The sequence below is a fragment of the Poeciliopsis prolifica genome, unplaced genomic scaffold, assembly GCF_027474105.1.
Source record: "Poeciliopsis prolifica strain line A6 unplaced genomic scaffold, Auburn_PproV2 SCAFFOLD005, whole genome shotgun sequence".
NCBI classification, from domain to species: Eukaryota; Metazoa; Chordata; class Actinopteri; order Cyprinodontiformes; family Poeciliidae; genus Poeciliopsis; species Poeciliopsis prolifica.
The window spans coordinates 13,018,166-13,036,127 of NW_026562380.1; the positions used below are offsets into that span (position 1 = coordinate 13,018,166).

Sequence of the window (17,962 nt, forward strand, 5' to 3'; positions counted from 1 at the left end):
AGCTCTCACTGAAAAAAAATAGTGTACGTTGCCATTCTTTCATTTTCCTGATTAAATTTTTTGATATGCTGCTTTGACTCCATATCAATCAGTAAACCTTTTTAAGCATGACCTTCAATGAAAAATCTGCCTTTTTAGTGATTAGAGTAAAATCTCAATTAATCAACTTGCAATCGTTTATCTCTTTTGACTTCTGTCTCATTTATTCAAATAAGCCTCATTAATTGCCGCAAAGTCTTTTATTTCCATCTAAACAAGGAAAAGTCCGATCAGTGGATCTCTTATTTTGTTCTCAGAACCCCATTATCTCCAGCGGAGTGTTTGTAGAGCTGAATCGCTGTCATAAAAGAGGAATATGCGTACGTCTCTAGTATCAATTCAGGCACTGAGGAGGTTTGAGAACAGAGAAGAGCATCTAATAAAGTTAACTCCTGTCCTGAGTGGATTCGATGATTTATTTGTACACTTTGTGCTTCTGCCTGAGCTAGCTCTACAGTGGAATCAGTTGTTTTATTAGCCATGTCTCCCAACCTCTTCTCCAGAGCCAAAGGCCCTGGAATGAAACTGTTTACCTCTTAATTATCTCTACAAAAGAACTTACTTGTTCGCTTCTTCTGAGTATAAATGACATGCAGATCAAACCCTCCCTTCTCAGCACAGCTTCAAAAAAGACAAAAAAAAAAGGTTTTGTAATCTTGAATGAACATTTAAGAGCCAGAGTAAGAAAAGAGTAAAAGATAATTACTTTGTGAGAAAAGGTTATTCAAATGTCCAGTTGATGCAGTCATATTCCACCTCAAACTTTGCACATGCTCTCACATTCAGGTACTGAAGCATCAAAAACTGATTCTAAAATGTGTTAGTGATTTTAAAAGTGTAATTATAATCATTGAAGAACCACGTGACAGTGTTTCATGGTTAGTTTCGGTCAAACCAGCTCTCTCATAGTTGATGTTTAGCTGCTTTTGTCCTCTTTATGCATGAAATGACCGCCAAGCAGACCAACTCGTCTCCTGGTTACTGACTCCCAAGTCATGAATTTGCACAACCCATTATTTAGACATTTTAATGGTGTGGAGTGTGTTTGACATCCTTGTTCTTTTACAAAGGTTTTTGTGCTTTTGTCAAATCAATCAGAGCTGACAGTACACATCCTGCAGTGCTGTGGTAATTTGGGGAAAATATGAGCTGAACACTGCTCACCTTAATGCAGGACTTGTTGTCATTATTCACTGGGATGTTTATTTGTTCTTAAAAAATAACTTAACCTTCAGTGAAAATCCTTTTATGGACTGACTCTTTTGTCGGTCCATAAAATTGTAACATTAATTCCTCTTATATTTTATCTATGGGAAGCATCTGCACACCTTAAACATTATTCACAACATTACAGATATTAATTTCAATGTATTTCATTGGAACTTTACCAGACAAAGGATTAGATCACAATGATTACAATGTAAAGGGATACATAATATATCATATTGTAGGCTATATTATCATGTAATATGATAATATTACATGGTTATCATATTATAGATACATATATATTTGAGACTTGATGTTCTGTCAGAATTGCAATCTGGAGACTGAATTTTTTCACTGCAAAATTCCTCAGCATCTTTTAAGTTGAATGGAGGACATCAGTGCACATTAGTTTGTTACCATTGCCACAGATTCTGAATTGCCTTCGGTTAAGACCTTGACTGAGATATTCTGACACATGAATAAGCTTTGATCTAAAACATCCCATTGCAGCTCAGCCTTTATCTTTATGATTACTGTCCTGCTGTAAGGTGAACTACCCACCCCTGGTGAAAAGACAAATTGCAGCATCTAATAAGTTTCCTTCAAGAAATATCTGACATTTTGCTCCTTTCATCTTCTGCTCTGTCTTTGCTGACCAGCTTTCCTGTAGCTGCTGAAGAGAAGCAACACATAACATGCTTCACCTTGTGTTTATTTCCCTCCACATATTTTTGTTTTTTTTCTATGCAAATCAGAAAGTTACACTTTGGTCTCATCTGAGCAGAACAACCTTAATTTGTTCAGTCTCCAACAGAGACAAAGGACCCCCATTTGTTCTTCAAACCTGAGGAAATAGTTCTCTAATTTAAATCTGTTTTAAATTTCTCCACAACTCCATGCCTGTTGAGTTAAAGTCGTTAGATAGAATTAAATTGCACATGGCTTGACACGATTTACAAATTATGTGACTTTTAAGATAGTTGGTTGTACTTAGATTTTTTAAATTTTATTTTGCGGTATTTGGGAGTTCTGAATAGAAATGCTCACTTTAGTTTAATTTCAAGATTTCTATGTATTCCCTGATTCCATTGAGGTAAGTAGTTTCAGTGTGTCGAAACCTGAATACGTCTGCAGAAAACTATGACATTTTGGTGAATTAATTCATAGTTAATACAAGTCAATAGGAACATGTTTGTGCTATCTTTGTTAAAAAGAATAATAGAAAGAAATTGTTTTAGCCATGTTTTGCTACTTTATAACACAGCTGTCCTCACCCAGAACATGCATGCATTTCTTCTTCGCTGAAGTTTGCAGTCTAGTTCCTCTGAAAACGTCTAATGACGCTTTTCTCTTCATAGGTGTGCTTGAACCGGCAGTGTCAGAATGTCAGCGTCTTTGGTGTGCTCGAGTGCTCCGGGAAATGCAATGGAAGAGGGGTGAGTGCAAAGTACCTTTTAGCATAGCGCTTAGTGTTAAATTATGTAATAAAGCGGTGCTCGCAAGCCCGAGGGGGGGACTGTGTATTTATCTGTTCATTCACATTTACTAAAGAGCCACACAATCAGGTAAGCTCCCTCTCTACATTGTAATTGTAAATAATAAAAGAGTAGCTGTGCATTTGCAATGCAGCCTGCTCAATCAGTCTTTATTGTTCCACCAATGTTAGCTTGGTTGAACTCAAGCACAATTCTTTAATGTTAACTTCAAGTGTTTTCCACCTTTTTTTTAACTGCACAAGAAAGGAAACAGGAACAGTAAATCAGTCGCACTATATCTCTCCCTCCTCCGAAAGATCACCTTTATTCCTCTCAGCATCTCTTTTCAATAATTCAACAAAGGACGCTTTCATGTTTTATGTACTCTGTTGTTTAGTACTGTAATTGCAGCATTGGCCAAGGGCTGTTCTGATAGCTCATCTTTACCGTCCATTAAGGGGGCCAGTGAGAAATCAAAACTTTTGTCTTGTGTGGTTTATTAAACCTTTCTACAACATAAAAGCCAATCAACCACAAACTCTTATTCGCCGCAAAAAGTTAAATAGAATTCACTTTGTAAGAATATTTAGAGCAATAAAATGGTCTCATTTATTCCTCTAGCAGGAATAAATGCAAAAAATAAATAAATTGACATGTGGTGTGGTGCATGATGGGAAAGGAGGGATTATCTACATTTTTTTAAAGATTATTTTCCTTTCTTTTTCTTGGAATAGCTTTGATAAACTTTGATGAAACCAATTTGATTTCATTAAAGCAGATTTAAACTGCATTTAAAATGTTATTTCATTTTTATTCTAAAGTGTTCTATCCTGGATAGATATGTAGCCTGCTCACTATGTGCTTAAATGCTGTGCTCCTAAGTGAGTCTCATGTTAATATTTTTTTAGTAGATAAAATCCTTTAGATGCTACAAATCACTTTATTTACATACGGATTAAATTACATTAATTGCATTCAGAATACGTTATAGTTTTAGCAAAAAGATTTCTCTCCAACATACCAAATTTGACTCGGTGCTCGCTCACGTCGACTGCATTTCTCTTCTAGCAAACGTACAATAAAATCCCCTCCAAATGCCTCTTAACCCTTTCACCTATATGATATGGTGCTATATGCCAGAGGCAAGGGAGACACTCAGGCTGTGCATCTGTGCTAAATGTAAATATTCCACTTAACATCTGCTTTGCTGTCTTCTCCTTTGTTCTCCCTCGTACTGACAGCTGCATTTTAATGCCTCTCTGGAGAACCCACTGGAATAAAATACTTTGACCAGAAACCCGAGGCAAGAGCTGGATGGTCTCTTACACACTTTTAACAGCGTCTTTCAAAAAGTACTTAATTTGTATTCCTGAAATGTTTTCACATTTTGTTACCCTACAACCAAAAGCTTTCAATAATTGGATTTTGAGATAGTACAACAAAAAAGTAGGCAGAATCTATGATATTATGTTGTTTTATTTTATTGTATTTTATTTTATTTTACTTTTTGCAAATAAAAAGTGCATGCCACCTCATTTACATTTGTTTCTGCTTCAACACAACCCAAATGGCTGAAGTTCCTCCTCATTGCACAGTCAAGTGCTACTTAGTCCTGTTAATTATTCACTTGAGGTGTGTTGAAGCAGACACACCAACTCTTCAAGGCCTGGAGTTTAGGACCTCAGATGGAAACCGTTCTGTTGTAGCTCTGTAGTTTTACAGGTGCTGCCTTCCGAATCGCTGCTGCCTTATTATATATATATATATATATATATATATATATATATATATATATATATAGAGAGAGAGAGAGAGAGAGAGAGAGAGAGAGAGAGAGAGAGAGAGAGAGAGAGAGAGAGAGAGAGAGAGAGAGAGAGAAATATATATTTTTTACTGATTTTCTCCCAGTATTTTCCTCTAATGTTGAAACCAAATACATTTACATACACTGACTAAAAAGAAGCACATGTTTTCTCATTGTCTAAAGTTAAATCAAGCCAAACGCCGTTAGGATGTTAAGCTAAAGTCACCAAAATTATTGCTATTTGCTAAATTGCAGAAAAATTATCGACAACATTCTTTTAGAGATTTTTGTTTTTAAATTAAGATGTTTTCATACAGACTAATTACTGTCTCTTTAAACAACAGGAGAAAACCCACATGATGATGTCGTACTATAGATTAGCTGAAATATCTGAGCTAATTGGATTTCTTGCTTGATATAGAGTCCTCTATTAATCTTCTTCCATTACATAATCATGCCCTACTTTGTTTTGATCTGTCACATAAAGTACAAATAAAACACATTCAAGTTTCAGACCTTAATAGGATAAAAATACAAAGAACACATTACAAAGACGTCCAACGGGTATTAGAACTTCTGGGATTACAATGATTACGAGATGTGATGATTTTCTGTTCATTTCTGAAGGCAATCAAAATACGTAAGTGTAATTTATAGTGTTATAGACATCCATCACTTTTGCAGGTGTGCAACAACAAGAAGAACTGCCACTGTGAAGCGCAGTGGGCTCCTCCGTTGTGCGAGGAACCTGGCTTTGGCGGGAGTATTGACAGCGGGCCAATGAGACTGGCAGGTAGAGTGGTCAATTTTTATCTGCCTTTGTATGCATGATCACAAGGACATTTTCAGCAAATATGACAGACAGAGAGATAGATGTACAAAAAGTATGTTGTCGTTCTTGTGCTCATTATCTAGCTATAACAGCTGTGTTTCCTGTCATTGTTCTGTGCTGTAGATGTGCGTGTGTGTGTATTAATGTGCGTGTTGTCGTATATGGCATCAGCCGACAGTGTGCTCATTATCGTGGTGATCCTGGTCACCCTGGTTAGTCTGCTGGTGGCCACAGTGATCATCTTTCTGAAGAGGAAAACTTTGCTGCGCCTCTTCTTCAGCCACAAAAAGACCACTCTGGAAAAACTCAGGTAATACCTTATACCACATACCACACTATATACCACACTATGCCATATACCACACTACGCCATTTTTATTTATAGAGATCTTTAAAGCAAATGCAGCTGTAATTTTGAATGTAAATTTGAATTCAAATTTACATCCAAAAATGTAATTGACCCCAGAGGAAAATTAAATGAATGGTAAAGTAAAGGTAAAGTTTGACCCAAGTCATACATTTTGTAAGGTAGTTATTCCTGACACTGACCATATGTGTGTAAACTCTTTAATTAGAGGAAAGTTATAAAATAATTTCTAAGAAAATGTGCTTGTCAAGTTTTCTGGCATTTAGCAAATAGAAATAATTTTGGTAATTCTAACTAAAGTCCTGATTTAAATTCAGAAGGTGTGAAAAAAAATATGTATGTGTCTTTTTATTCACTGTATGTAAATATGTGTGAGTACCAGCTGGAAGATGTGCAGCAGCGTTTTAAACCAACTTGAGAGTGGAGAGCAAAAAAAATGACTCACCCCAACATTAGGTCCATTATTGTAATCTTAGTGGTATGAAAAAAGGAAGATTGGATCAGTGTTTCAAAGAACTGCCTGGACAGAAGAAAAATCCACTTCTTCCAACCTCCTCAAGAGATAAAAGCAGGACTTTTCAAGTGCTCCAATTGTCCAATTTAAAATCACTGTCTAACTTGAAGTCCAAATTGGTAACAGTTGGTCTAAGCTGTCAGATGTAGAAAATCACTGGGGACAGTATGATCTGTTTTCTTTTCTAAAAAAGAAAACTTCTGGACGAGTGACGAACAAGTAAAAGTAAAGAAGGCATAAATATCAAATGGATAATCTTGATTTATTTTTTTATGTTGAATTTTGTCATTTTTCATAATCCCTTAACTCAATTTAGTGTTCCCTACATTTGTATTTTGAAGTTCTTAAAAAATGTTTTTTGATATTGCATACAAACAGCAGCATTTAGATCTTAAGGAGGAACAGGGTGGTTTTCTCACTAGGTTCACTGCCTTTTTTATGGCCACTGCACAGCCTGATGTAAAAGGACAGGTTATGAGAAAAGATTGTATCGTACAAAGAAGAAGGGAGACCAGAGCAATCAGCATGTATCATTATCTGGCAACAGCGTTGGCAGGAAGTTCATCACACTTAACTCCAGTTACAGATTTTATTCCTTTAAGAATGCATGTGGACATGAAAGTAGTCTTGTTCTGTTTGTCATACATATTTTTTAATTAGTTTCTCTTACCAATAAGCAGAAAGTTCAGCATATGTGCCATACTTAAATCCATATGGACCAGAATATAAATAGTACAGGCTCACGGTACCACCCACTGCAGCTGCAAAGACACCCAGCATTCACACAGCTGCAGTGTAAAAGTTGAACTTACAGTCAACAGGCAAACAACAATTTGACTCTATGAGATTAGGATTGTTCCCCCTTATTTATGTTGCAGTATAATCTCACACTCAACAATACAAAAAGTTCAACAATTAATTGAGAACTGTTTTGTTGGTGGGGGAAAAGATATGATGCTGAGGGATCATAACTTTCAACATAATCACCAGGTCCAGCATAAAAAAATGTGACTAAACCATTTTTATATTCATACTTTACTGTTTCAGTCTAAGGTAAGTGTATTTGTATGGCACCATTCACACGCAAGTTAATTCAAAGTGTTTCACCAGAAATTAGAGGACAATTACATAAACCACTCAAAATACATTAATAAAAAAGACAGTAAAATTTGATATCCCAAGAAAGGAAATACATTTTTAAAAAATTCAATAACACTGATGGACTGTTGTCAAGTGGTCAAACACAAATATGAAGTTGCATGTCATCAGCATAGATATTAAAAATAATGTTCTACTCCACAGTCTGAGCTAGGAGGATGATGAAGATGTTAAATAAAAGTGGCACAATATGAATGTGATTTTTGTTTGGTTGTTCGATGACACAAAGTGGTCTTTGTTTGCCAAATGGCATCTGTAACAATTTACCTTCGCCTACCATTTGTCCAGTCTGTAAATCAGGAGATTACTTTTAGATATTTTATTACTGAATCAACCCCAAGTTCTTTATTCCAGGTGAGACCAGACACGAGTTGTATTTGTTCACCCAACCTTGACAAATAAAGAGATGAGGTTATGGTCATCTAAGGGTGCAGCAGTGTGTGTGTGAGCAGACAATATTAATTGAGCATGGACAAAATAGTCCATACATAACATTATGATGACATTTTCTTGTAGACATATATCATTTAGAACTTTTACCAATTCATTTCGATCAGATTATCCTAAAACTTTTAATTAGTAATCCATTTCCCATTGGTTGTACATGTGCAATGACACAGAAGCCACTTTGCCTTATTCACCTTTGAAAATGAGTTAAACAAGAAAATTGCCAACACTTTTTTTCTCACAGTCTTAAAACTACTGAAGGACTGATCAGGCTTTTACTAGCTGATGCCAATGTTCAGTTTTCTCACATCAAACAACCGAATTGGACAAACATTGAAAAACACACACAACGAAGGTTTCCCGATAGAGATTACAGACAAATAATTATCTTGTTCATGTTGCTTTAGTCAAACAGTGTGTGTGTGTGACCTGAAAAGTGGAAAGGAACTCAAAAATACCAAACAGTGTTTAATTCACAAAATTGACATTTTTACCAGAAACAGAACTCTATAAACTGCTGTTCATTGATGCATTTATTAATTTTATTTTTCTAAATCTGATTTTTTTCATCCCTTCAGGGTCTGTCCACATTAAAAGTTTGTGTAAACATGTGCAATTTGCAGATATTTTAAATGGGAAAGAGATTTCATCCAAACACACATTGCATGTATAGCACAAATTAAGTCAATTTCTTTTCTCCTCCAAGATCTGTGGAGGCAACCAGACCAACCAGCCCCATCAGGACTGAGTCCAGGTACAGACCCACACCACAGCGCAAGCCTCCACCCAAACCTTCTACAACCAATCTTTATAAGGTGAGTCACTTACTCTTTTTATTCACCTAATTACTGTATATGACCGTGTGGCTGAGGATAATTTTAACTTTTTGATAACTTTTGGTTAGAGCTCTTAGATAACTTGCAGCCAAAACTAATTTCTGAGTCTTATTGCATCGGGGCTTGTTGATCAAATAAGATCTCGGCAAGCTGTAAAATTGATTCAGCCTCACCACATCTCGGGAAGGTGGAAATATTAATTGTTGTTGTTGACAGGACATGGCCAAACTGTAATTGAGAGATGGCGTCACAGAAATGAGATGTAGGATGTCGAAACTCGAACGCTTTTAATGTTTGTGATTTCTTTTTCCTGCGAGGGGAGCACAGTTGATTGATTCAGGCAGAGAAGGAAAATAGGGCTTGATTTGTTTGCTGAAAATGATAAGCACATAGGGAGATTACCTAGTGTTGTGTTTGTGCCTCAAAATAAAGGAGTGGACATTTATATGCATGAGAGTGCCTTGATCTGATATGAGTTTGTGCTCGCCTCCGTTGGCAACCGCAGAGAATGAAACTTCTATCCAACGTCGTAATCAAGTATAGAAGTTCATCCAGTTGATCTTTTTTTATAGCTCAGCAGAGTGAATCTCTGAAACAGCCTGTCCGTTCTTATTATTGTGACATTTGCAGCCAGTCGCACATGTCAGTCTGCATCACAGCAGAGCTCTTTGAATACATCTTCACTGCTGCAATGTGTGTTTGTGCATTTTTGTCCGGCAGCCAAAATCTTTCTGACCATTTAACATGCTTATTGGTAAGCTCTGGACTGAAAAAAATGACAGCTGGTCAGGACATTTGGCCAGACTCTGGCTTTTACAAGTCCAGAAAGTAATATTCAGGTTTTATGAGATCGGCATTACACGCTGAGTTAATGGCAGAAATAGCTCCTTCAGGAGTATCCTCCTGGAAAAAAGAAAAAAAGAAAAACAAAACAAGGTAAACATAAAAACGCTGAGGTGGGTTCAATTTCTATGGAAAGGAAAAATAAAGTATGCAGTTAGTGGCAGCAAAAGCTTTGTCTGAGGCACTTTTTCAGGAAAGAAACATAATTAAATGCCAAAGTCAAAAATGCTTTCTATATGAAGTAAAACAATGAATACACAGTTGCTTTGAACAACAGCTGTCAGTGGCTTTCTCCAGTTGTAAAACAGTGCTAAACACAGAAGCACTGAGCTAAAACACAAAGAATACAGAGTTAATGACAGCAGTAACTCTGTTAATGGCTTTGACCAGAAAATAAACATGCCTAAATGTCAACACATTAAGCCAGGAATGCTTTCTGTGTCACCAATTCAACCCTTACCTATTACCCCGAAAACTCTTACACGTCATTTATTGAGTCCACCAGCACATCCGTCAACATGAAGGTTCAAAATCATATCAGATAGTTGGTAAGACGTCTAATTTCATTTGAATGTTTTAGCTTAGCTATCTTTGTTTATGCTGGCACTCTGTCAAACATTGTGCTTTTTGTACCTTTTGCTAACAGTTATATCACTACTTCTTATTTCTCCTTTTAGCCGTCTTTCCTGAGCGCAGAGCCTCTCCTCCCTCCTCACAACTTCCATTCCCACAGCCTGCGCAGGCTGCCCCTCTACCAGCCGCTGCACATCAGCCAGCCCATGCCCGTCTCTCTGAGTGTGGGCCATCCCACCCTGCCTCCTCTGCCGACCCACGACCACCGAGTCCTGCCCACCCACACGTCGGTCTCACCCGCTCCGGTACCGCCGTTCCTGAGCCTGCCGCGCAAGCAGTCTTTGTACAGAGTGGATCAGGTGTGTTTGAGCTATATCAGCGATGTGAATTAATTGGATCATCTCTTTGGGTTTCTCAGCATCCTGGAACGCTCTGAAATGTAACCTTTTGTAGGTTGGTGAAAAGTAAACTTTCCGTTGTCTAGATACTACATCCATCCATCAAAATGTTTAAGTCTTAAAATAGGCCAGAAAAAAATATCAACATTATTAATTTTCCAGTTTCGATTAGATTTTTCTGTAGGTGTTTAGTGTTGATGTACATCTCAGATTTTATTCAGCAGCTAAATCTTCCCTAGCCTTTAAAAAAAACACAATGTCATGAAATCTTCAAATTGAGTAGTTCCTCAAATAGTTAGTGGCTAAAGCAGATCACCGCACAATTAACAACAGATTGAAATTCACAGTCTTTTCAAGCAATAATGTGGGTTTATTCCCCTTGAACGCAAAGTTCTTTATAACATACTGCTTAATTATATGACAAAGCTTAATATTAACGTCATTTAAGGCCAGTAGAAGCTCTACATTTCAATACAATTCAGCCTTCAGCTTTTCATGTGCTAAAATGTGACAAATACCTGTAGGTTGGAAAGTATTAATCAATCTAAAAAGCTGCTGCTCTTTAAAATATGCATGCAATGTGAAATATATGCAGATTGTACTTAATGACCTAAAACTTGCCACCTGTGTGTCCATTTTTAAAAGGCTGCAGCAAAGCTCACTGCAGCTGGTTTGTGCCCGCCTGCATATTGACAGCAAAAAACTTCAATCTGTCTTCCTCTTTGTGCCCCATCTCTGAGTGAAGCTCTGCTTTCTGTTGAGTCGGGTGGTATTGGAGGCAGAGGAGATAATAAATCCATCTGTCTGCTCAGGTGGTGGATCCAAAATCTTGACCAGGCATTCCTGAACCAACACTGCAAAAAAAGCCATTTTGGATGCCAGAAAAAAAAAAAAAGTGGGAGGGGGGAGGAAGGAAGAAGATACAAGACTGTAAAGCCAGCAAATGAGATTTAGAACTCTATTAATGCTGTTTATATTTATGTTTGGCTTCAACCATTCACATGCCCTGCGTTAACTCATTATTCTTGTTTTACATAAATATTGTACAATCCTACTTGCAAATAATTTCCATTCTAAAACATCTGGAATAGGGTGTTTGTATAATTTAAGTGTGATACCAAGGATAAAATAATAGGAGTAGAAAAACATTAAATTGATGATTGAAATGTTTGCTTGTTTAACTTTGACGCTACACATTTCAAAAATTGAAGAACTGGAGGAAAAGTTATCGGAATTGTGTTTCATCTGTTTTCCTTTTTTAACACCATAAGCATCTGAGGAAAGCAGCAGTAGTTCCTTTGAAGTAAATTATAACAGCTTCAATTCTGTCATACAACAAACTTCTCCAATAGAGATCTTTCCACAGGGAGATAGTCATTTAAGAGTAAAGTCTTTCCAAAATAACATGAGCTTAACATTTTATTTTCTAATGAAGGTTTATATCACGAAATATAGCATTTTATAACAATAATAAAAATAACAACAGAGTGTCCTAATGGACTCAAAACGAGGAACTTGGGTCCAATTTCCATTTTTGATTCCTCTGTTAGCGTCCTCGCAACTTTGACTTTTCCTGCAGATATCTCAGTGGTTCTATTTCAGTCCACTAAACGGAAATTAGCCTTTGAATTTGACTCCAAACTCTAATTTATTTTGAGATCCAACAACAAGTGCTCACATGGAGTCACCTTAACGTTGCAGAGTGAAACAGAGCTGGTAGTTCAGAATTAAATTTGTATTTTTATTTTATATGAACCCTAATTAAACCAGACAGCCAATGTATGTAGTAGCTTTAGTGCAGTTTAGAGAAAAATACATCAAAGATCTGAATACTGTTAAGACTCAAAAAAAAAAAATCTCTCAGCAGTCTCACAAATTATGAAATATTTAAGAACAAAAAAGATCTTATTGCATTTTTTTTACTAGCAAACCCAAATAAAAATGTAAAATAATTGATCACCTCCAGGCTGGTTCGGCTTAACCCATCCAGGCCTCCATGGCCTCTTAATAAAACATGACCAGTGCATTCAGACAGCTATGGGGAGGAAAAGAAAACAATTCCAAGTCTGAATAAGCTTTTCCTGTTGTTCACACACAGCACTGTATCTCGCTCCATCACTCACCATGAATCAGGTGAAATACAGCAGAAAATGCTGTCGGCTGCAGCCAAATGTGAGCACATGCAGATGTTATGCATTTCCGTGCTATTGCCATGAAACTCCCATTTGTAGAAATAGCAGTGTCTAAGCCCAACTGTCCGCATTTTTATGATTATTATTACATCAACACATGCCAGACAGTTTAAACTGATAAAAAAAAGTAGTTCCCATATTCTGTTGAACAATTCCACACATTCTGACCTTTAAATAAGAGATTTTTGTCCAGGATTTCAGTAAATCAACAGATTCTGAAATAACTAAATAACTATGCCAAATTTAGTGTCTTAAATTGCATTTCCTTTTTAATACTAATGTGCCTTGAATTATTAATAAACCATTCCCTGAAATTATTATGACATAATATTATGGTGTGTGCTTTAACATAGTAAGCTCATTATGTTACAGCATAATTAAAACAGGTTTTAAATTCATGGATCTTGGAGATGAGCCAAGATTTAAAACTTTTTGAGAGAAATATAGAATCACTTTTGTTGTTAATACAAATATAGTTTTCACCACAAACAATGTTATGATATTACATTCACTAGATCAGGGGTGCTCAATACATCGATCGATCGCGGGAAGCTTTTGAGTCAATCTCGGCAGCAGGTGATAAACTGAAGGCCGCCGGGACGCTGAGACCAGCACTTCCTCCTCTGACAGGCTCATCAAAATATTCCCCAAGATCCAAAATGTTTTAAGCTTCATTAAAGAATAAGTATTTTTTTAAAAATCAACAAAACGTGTTAAAATTAATATTCAGTAATTATTGTTTCAACAAGGTGTTGCGTAATTCAGTGCCTTTCAGTTCCATTAACAAATAAAAAAGTGACTCAAAGATCGACTGACTAGCAGAGCAGGAGTTTAAATTAGCTAATCAAACACCGCTGTGTTCATGAGAGGCTTATTAATAATTGAGAGAAAGTAGACCTTCGTCTCAAAAAGTTTGAGCACCCCTGCACTAGATGATAAAATATGGCCCAGATTTCTAGAAAAGCAGCCTCAAATTATACCTTCTCCCCAGTGAATGAGCAGGATAATAAATTACTTATTTTGGCCTCAACTGACAGGTTTTGTTTGGGGGGGGATCCTCTCTGCTGTCCCCTGACAGGATGCTGCCCTGGGCCATGAGCCATGTTGACCATCTCAATAATTGCCACTGTGTGCCCATAACAGTGTCTCCGTCTAAAATTTGTGGGGTGACTCTCCGCCATAAACATTGACGGCTCCCCGGCTGCCAAAACAATAAAACCCTGTTACCTGCTAATATCTCGAAGCGATTAATCAGATCGAGAGGGGAGAGACGGCATATGTAGGTCACAGTCACATGAGGGATTCTGTTGGTATTTAACAGCGGGCTAACAACGACAAACAGAACATCAATTTTTAAGAGCGTATTACAAGCTCCCCCGCTGGTTCTGCCTGAATGTCTTCGAACTGACTGCACCCCACTGATATCAAGGCATTTACTGGGAAAAGAAAAAAAAACATTTCTTTTAAAGTTAAAAGAAAACTACTTGGGAGGGAATCCAAAAGACCTGTTTTTTCTATCATGTTTTTTTCCCCCCCTCTAACGAATTATAAGATGCTGGAAATATAAATTAAATAATCTGTATTTTTGCTGAGGAGAAAAAAAAATAATGTTCAACTTGTCTTTACAAATTCTCAAACCAAATAACTGCATCTTCTCTATATTGAAGCACAACTACTCAGATGACAATGCAATATTTGATTTTGAATTAACATTTATGGAAACATTACCAAGATTTCTCTCAGCATATGAGGTTTTAAGCAAACAATGGTGCTACGAGCTCAGGGTCTTGAATTAATGTGCTCAGATTAGATGTATCTGTTCAGCGACATCACCTACTCAGGGGCCGGGGATACTGTTTGCTGTTTGGTTGAGTTAATATTTCCACATATTTTTATAATTGGATTACTGGAATACCCCACTGTTTACCTTTCATCTCACCACTTGCGCACTTGCTGCGATGTAGACTTAGAGAAAACAAACCCTGCTGAGCTGATAATGGAGCTCACTCTGACTGAAACATTACTTTTTTAGGCATCTGTGTGCCTGAATATGGGAACTTTCTCATTGTTAATTAACAACTTACAACCCTAAACATACAGTTTTAATCATCCCAATTAAATATATTGATGGATTTTTTTGACCTGTAATGAGACAAAATGTGACAAAAAATTAAAAAGGAGACTCTAAACTCATGTCCAATCAAGAGAATCAGGTAGAGGAATAAAAATATTTATCAGCTGCATTCCTTTTTTTGCTTAAACCTACAACAGCTAAATTATTCTGTTTCTCTGAACAACCTGAAGAGGAGTAAAGGTCTTTTGCCTCCAGGGAACTTTGATGAATCAGTCACAGGCACCCACCAATAATGTCTGACTCACAGTTGGTGTTTCTATCACCAAGCAGCTCACTGAGGTTAAGGTCATGCCCTGTGTTGACCAGCAAGGTTCCCTCACGCTAAACTCTGCAAACAAAGTTTTCATGAAGCTCATGTGGGACCATCTGGATCATTAAAGGCTTCTTGTTTACTGCAGCCACATAGTTGGAGCTACTGTTATACGTAGATTATGCATTTATCACAAAATCTGGAAAACACAGTAACGCCCCCAGACGTATATCGCTTAGCAAAGTTTTATTTGCAGAAACATGGCCATGTTGGAGTCCTCTGGGTCCTAAACAAGTTTTCAAGATGACAGAATTGCCCTGTTTTGGTTGCGCTTTATTTTTTGTGTGAGAGCACTTTAGGTTTGTCAAACTCTTTGTCTCGGGTACATGTGGGGATTTATTTTTTTATTTTTGAGCCTGAGTCTTGAGCTTGTCGCTGAAGTTTGTCGCTTTCTCGCCTCCTCACTTAGATTAGTAACACACGGTGGCACTTCATCCAGATAACCTTCCACCGTCACACATCACGGACATGGAGGTGATGGAGAAAAGAGTGTGGAGGTGGGGTTATCATATGTTTGCTGTGTCTATTCAGAGAAGATGCTGAGAACACACTGCCCTCTAGTGAAACATTATTAGAGCAGCAACCAAATCATTTAAAAAAAGAAAAAGAAAATCTTGTATGTTCGGGATCCCATTTTGTTCTGTTTGTAAGAATAACATCGAGCAAATGTTTCAATATCAAGTACATAGATCTATCTTAATTTTCCTTCGCAGGATTTTGAGAAGCCCAGTCCACCACAGAAACCTCTGCCTGCTGATCCTTTAGGGCGGCGCTCTCGGCTTGGGTACAGCATCACACCATCTGGGGTCCACATCCCTGGGACCGGAGCAATCCCAGTACCTATCCCCAAGGTTCCTAGACCGCCGCCCAGCATCCCTTTACCAAACAGGTCTGTTCAACACAAAGTAAAGTCTATCTGTCGGTGTAATCCCAAGTAATCATTTCACACTTTGGCCGTTTTATTCCTGTGCATATTTGGAGAGTTAACTGGAGAGTTAATATGAAAAATTTAAGAAAATGTTTAGACATTTGATCAACACACGCTTTGTGCATCGACCTCGTTCTGCTTTATTAAACATGGTGACCTTTATTTGTATTTCAGACCAGTGCCAGCATTGCCCTACAGACCACCAAAGAATTAGGACTGCTGAGCAGTCAACTTTGCAGATGAGTCAAAAGAGAAAATCTCACAAAAAAAAAAGAGAAAGAAACTACAAAGACTTTCTTGTTTTGCACTAATCTTCGAGACAATACTCTGTTGGACATGTTGGACCACAGGAAGAGTTGCAAAGTTTCTGGGGAGAAATGAGGATGACGGTCACACCTTGGTGCTATGCCTCTTGAAGGTGCTGTCCTCTCTCAGGTACCAATGAACTATTTATCTATTTAACTATTTAACTCTGAAATTATAAGCCTTTGTGCAAATGAAGAAGAATTTTTCACAAGGAGGATTTGAGCAAAAGGAGAAATCAAGAGTCATTTTTAATATTTGTTTTACATTATTTTTACTTTTTTTAAAAATATGTGCTTAAATTGAAGAGTCTTTTTTTTTAGCAACTGATTTTAATTGAGTGATGAACTGTAGGCAAAGTCAAACTTGATTACAAATGAAGGGAAATGGGGCACAAGTCAGTTTAACAGCGTCATTTATTTAGTTATTCTGTTCATGGGGTTTTTAATATCAAAACACTTTCTCTGTATTCCATTTGCCATTGTGCTTGGAAAACAAAACCATAAGCAGTTACTGACAAGAAAATATGGTTTCCAAGATGATGTTAGATGGAAAATGATTCTGACTGGCTCACATCAAGGCACCTAAATTCCCTTTCACTGGCTCTGACAAGTGTTGGATGCTCAACGTGTTCTACCAAGCGCTTACATTTTTCACAGACTAATCGTGTTCCTGCGAATTCCTCCAGCAACCAATTCATCAGTATCAACGCCAGTGTTTGTATGTTTAACATTCACGCTCACTTCGTCCTCCCTCCTGAGAGCCAAGCCAGATGACCTCAGCACTGTCAGCTCTCCAAATTCCACACGCTAAGTCAAACAACATGTTTTTCTCTTTCTTTGTTGCTGTTTTTTTTTTCCCCACTCTTTTGTTCTTTTACGAGTATTGATTTTTGTATTGCTTCGCTGTTTCTCCCTGTGCATTTACAGACTTAGTCATGGGATTTTTAGAGTGCGGTGTTGCACTTATAGGCACTTTTCCAGTCCATCCTGAAGTTCACAGCAACACAATGAAAGTCCGTTACGTCCTGCTTTGTGTTTCTTTACAAAAAAATGTGTTGATCTTGTCAAAGTGTGAAACAGTTGGCATGACGGCTCATTGTTGGAACATAAACATCAAAGCTGTGTCAATTATGTGGTCAATGTGTTTGTAAGGACTGTTCATGGAGTTTACTGTAAAGTGTAACTATTGTGTTTGTTGCCATTTTCATTTTGTTCTTATCTCTTTGTTTTACAAGCACAGAAATGTAAGAACTGCTCTGCGGCTGAGCCCCATTTATCCTTCTCAGTGAGAACCTAATATTTAACACTTGAGCGTCGCAAATGAACTTTGAAGCCTGACTGTTGATCTCAGAGGTCAAATAAAGTTTTTTTTGTGATAATGAAAAAAAATGTTTTATTTTATGTTTAACTCATAAACTCTGCTGCAACAAATAACTTGTTTCTGTCCACAAAATTGAAGATCTGTTGAAGTTGCAAAAGTTTGACGTTGGTTGATTAATACTGCCGCCTGCTGGGGAATACTTGTCATTACAACTCACATTAACATTCGTGATGCTTGAGTGATATCACAGGCACTGACATGTATCACAATGTGAAGT

General features: G+C 37.2%; 1 protein-coding gene across 2 annotated transcripts in view; it reads left to right on the forward strand.

Annotated features, from left to right (window-relative positions):
• The window catches only part of adam12b (ADAM metallopeptidase domain 12b), an 84,104-nt gene extending 66,358 nt beyond the window's left edge, over positions 1 to 17,746 (forward strand). The window contains exons 17-23 of one of the 2 annotated variants that reach the window (XM_055030040.1): positions 2,607 to 2,684; positions 5,212 to 5,320; positions 5,483 to 5,669; positions 8,552 to 8,660; positions 10,202 to 10,456; positions 15,845 to 16,020; positions 16,234 to 17,746. In XM_055030040.1, the coding sequence (XP_054886015.1) occupies positions 2,607 to 2,684; positions 5,212 to 5,320; positions 5,483 to 5,669; positions 8,552 to 8,660; positions 10,202 to 10,456; positions 15,845 to 16,020; positions 16,234 to 16,273 (954 nt within the window). In that variant the 3' untranslated portion in view covers positions 16,274 to 17,746. The remainder of the gene's footprint in view (positions 1 to 2,606; positions 2,685 to 5,211; positions 5,321 to 5,482; positions 5,670 to 8,551; positions 8,661 to 10,201; positions 10,457 to 15,844; positions 16,021 to 16,233) is intronic. The other variant, XM_055030041.1, reaches the window with a different exon arrangement.
• Positions 17,747 to 17,962: the final 216 nt, after the last annotated feature.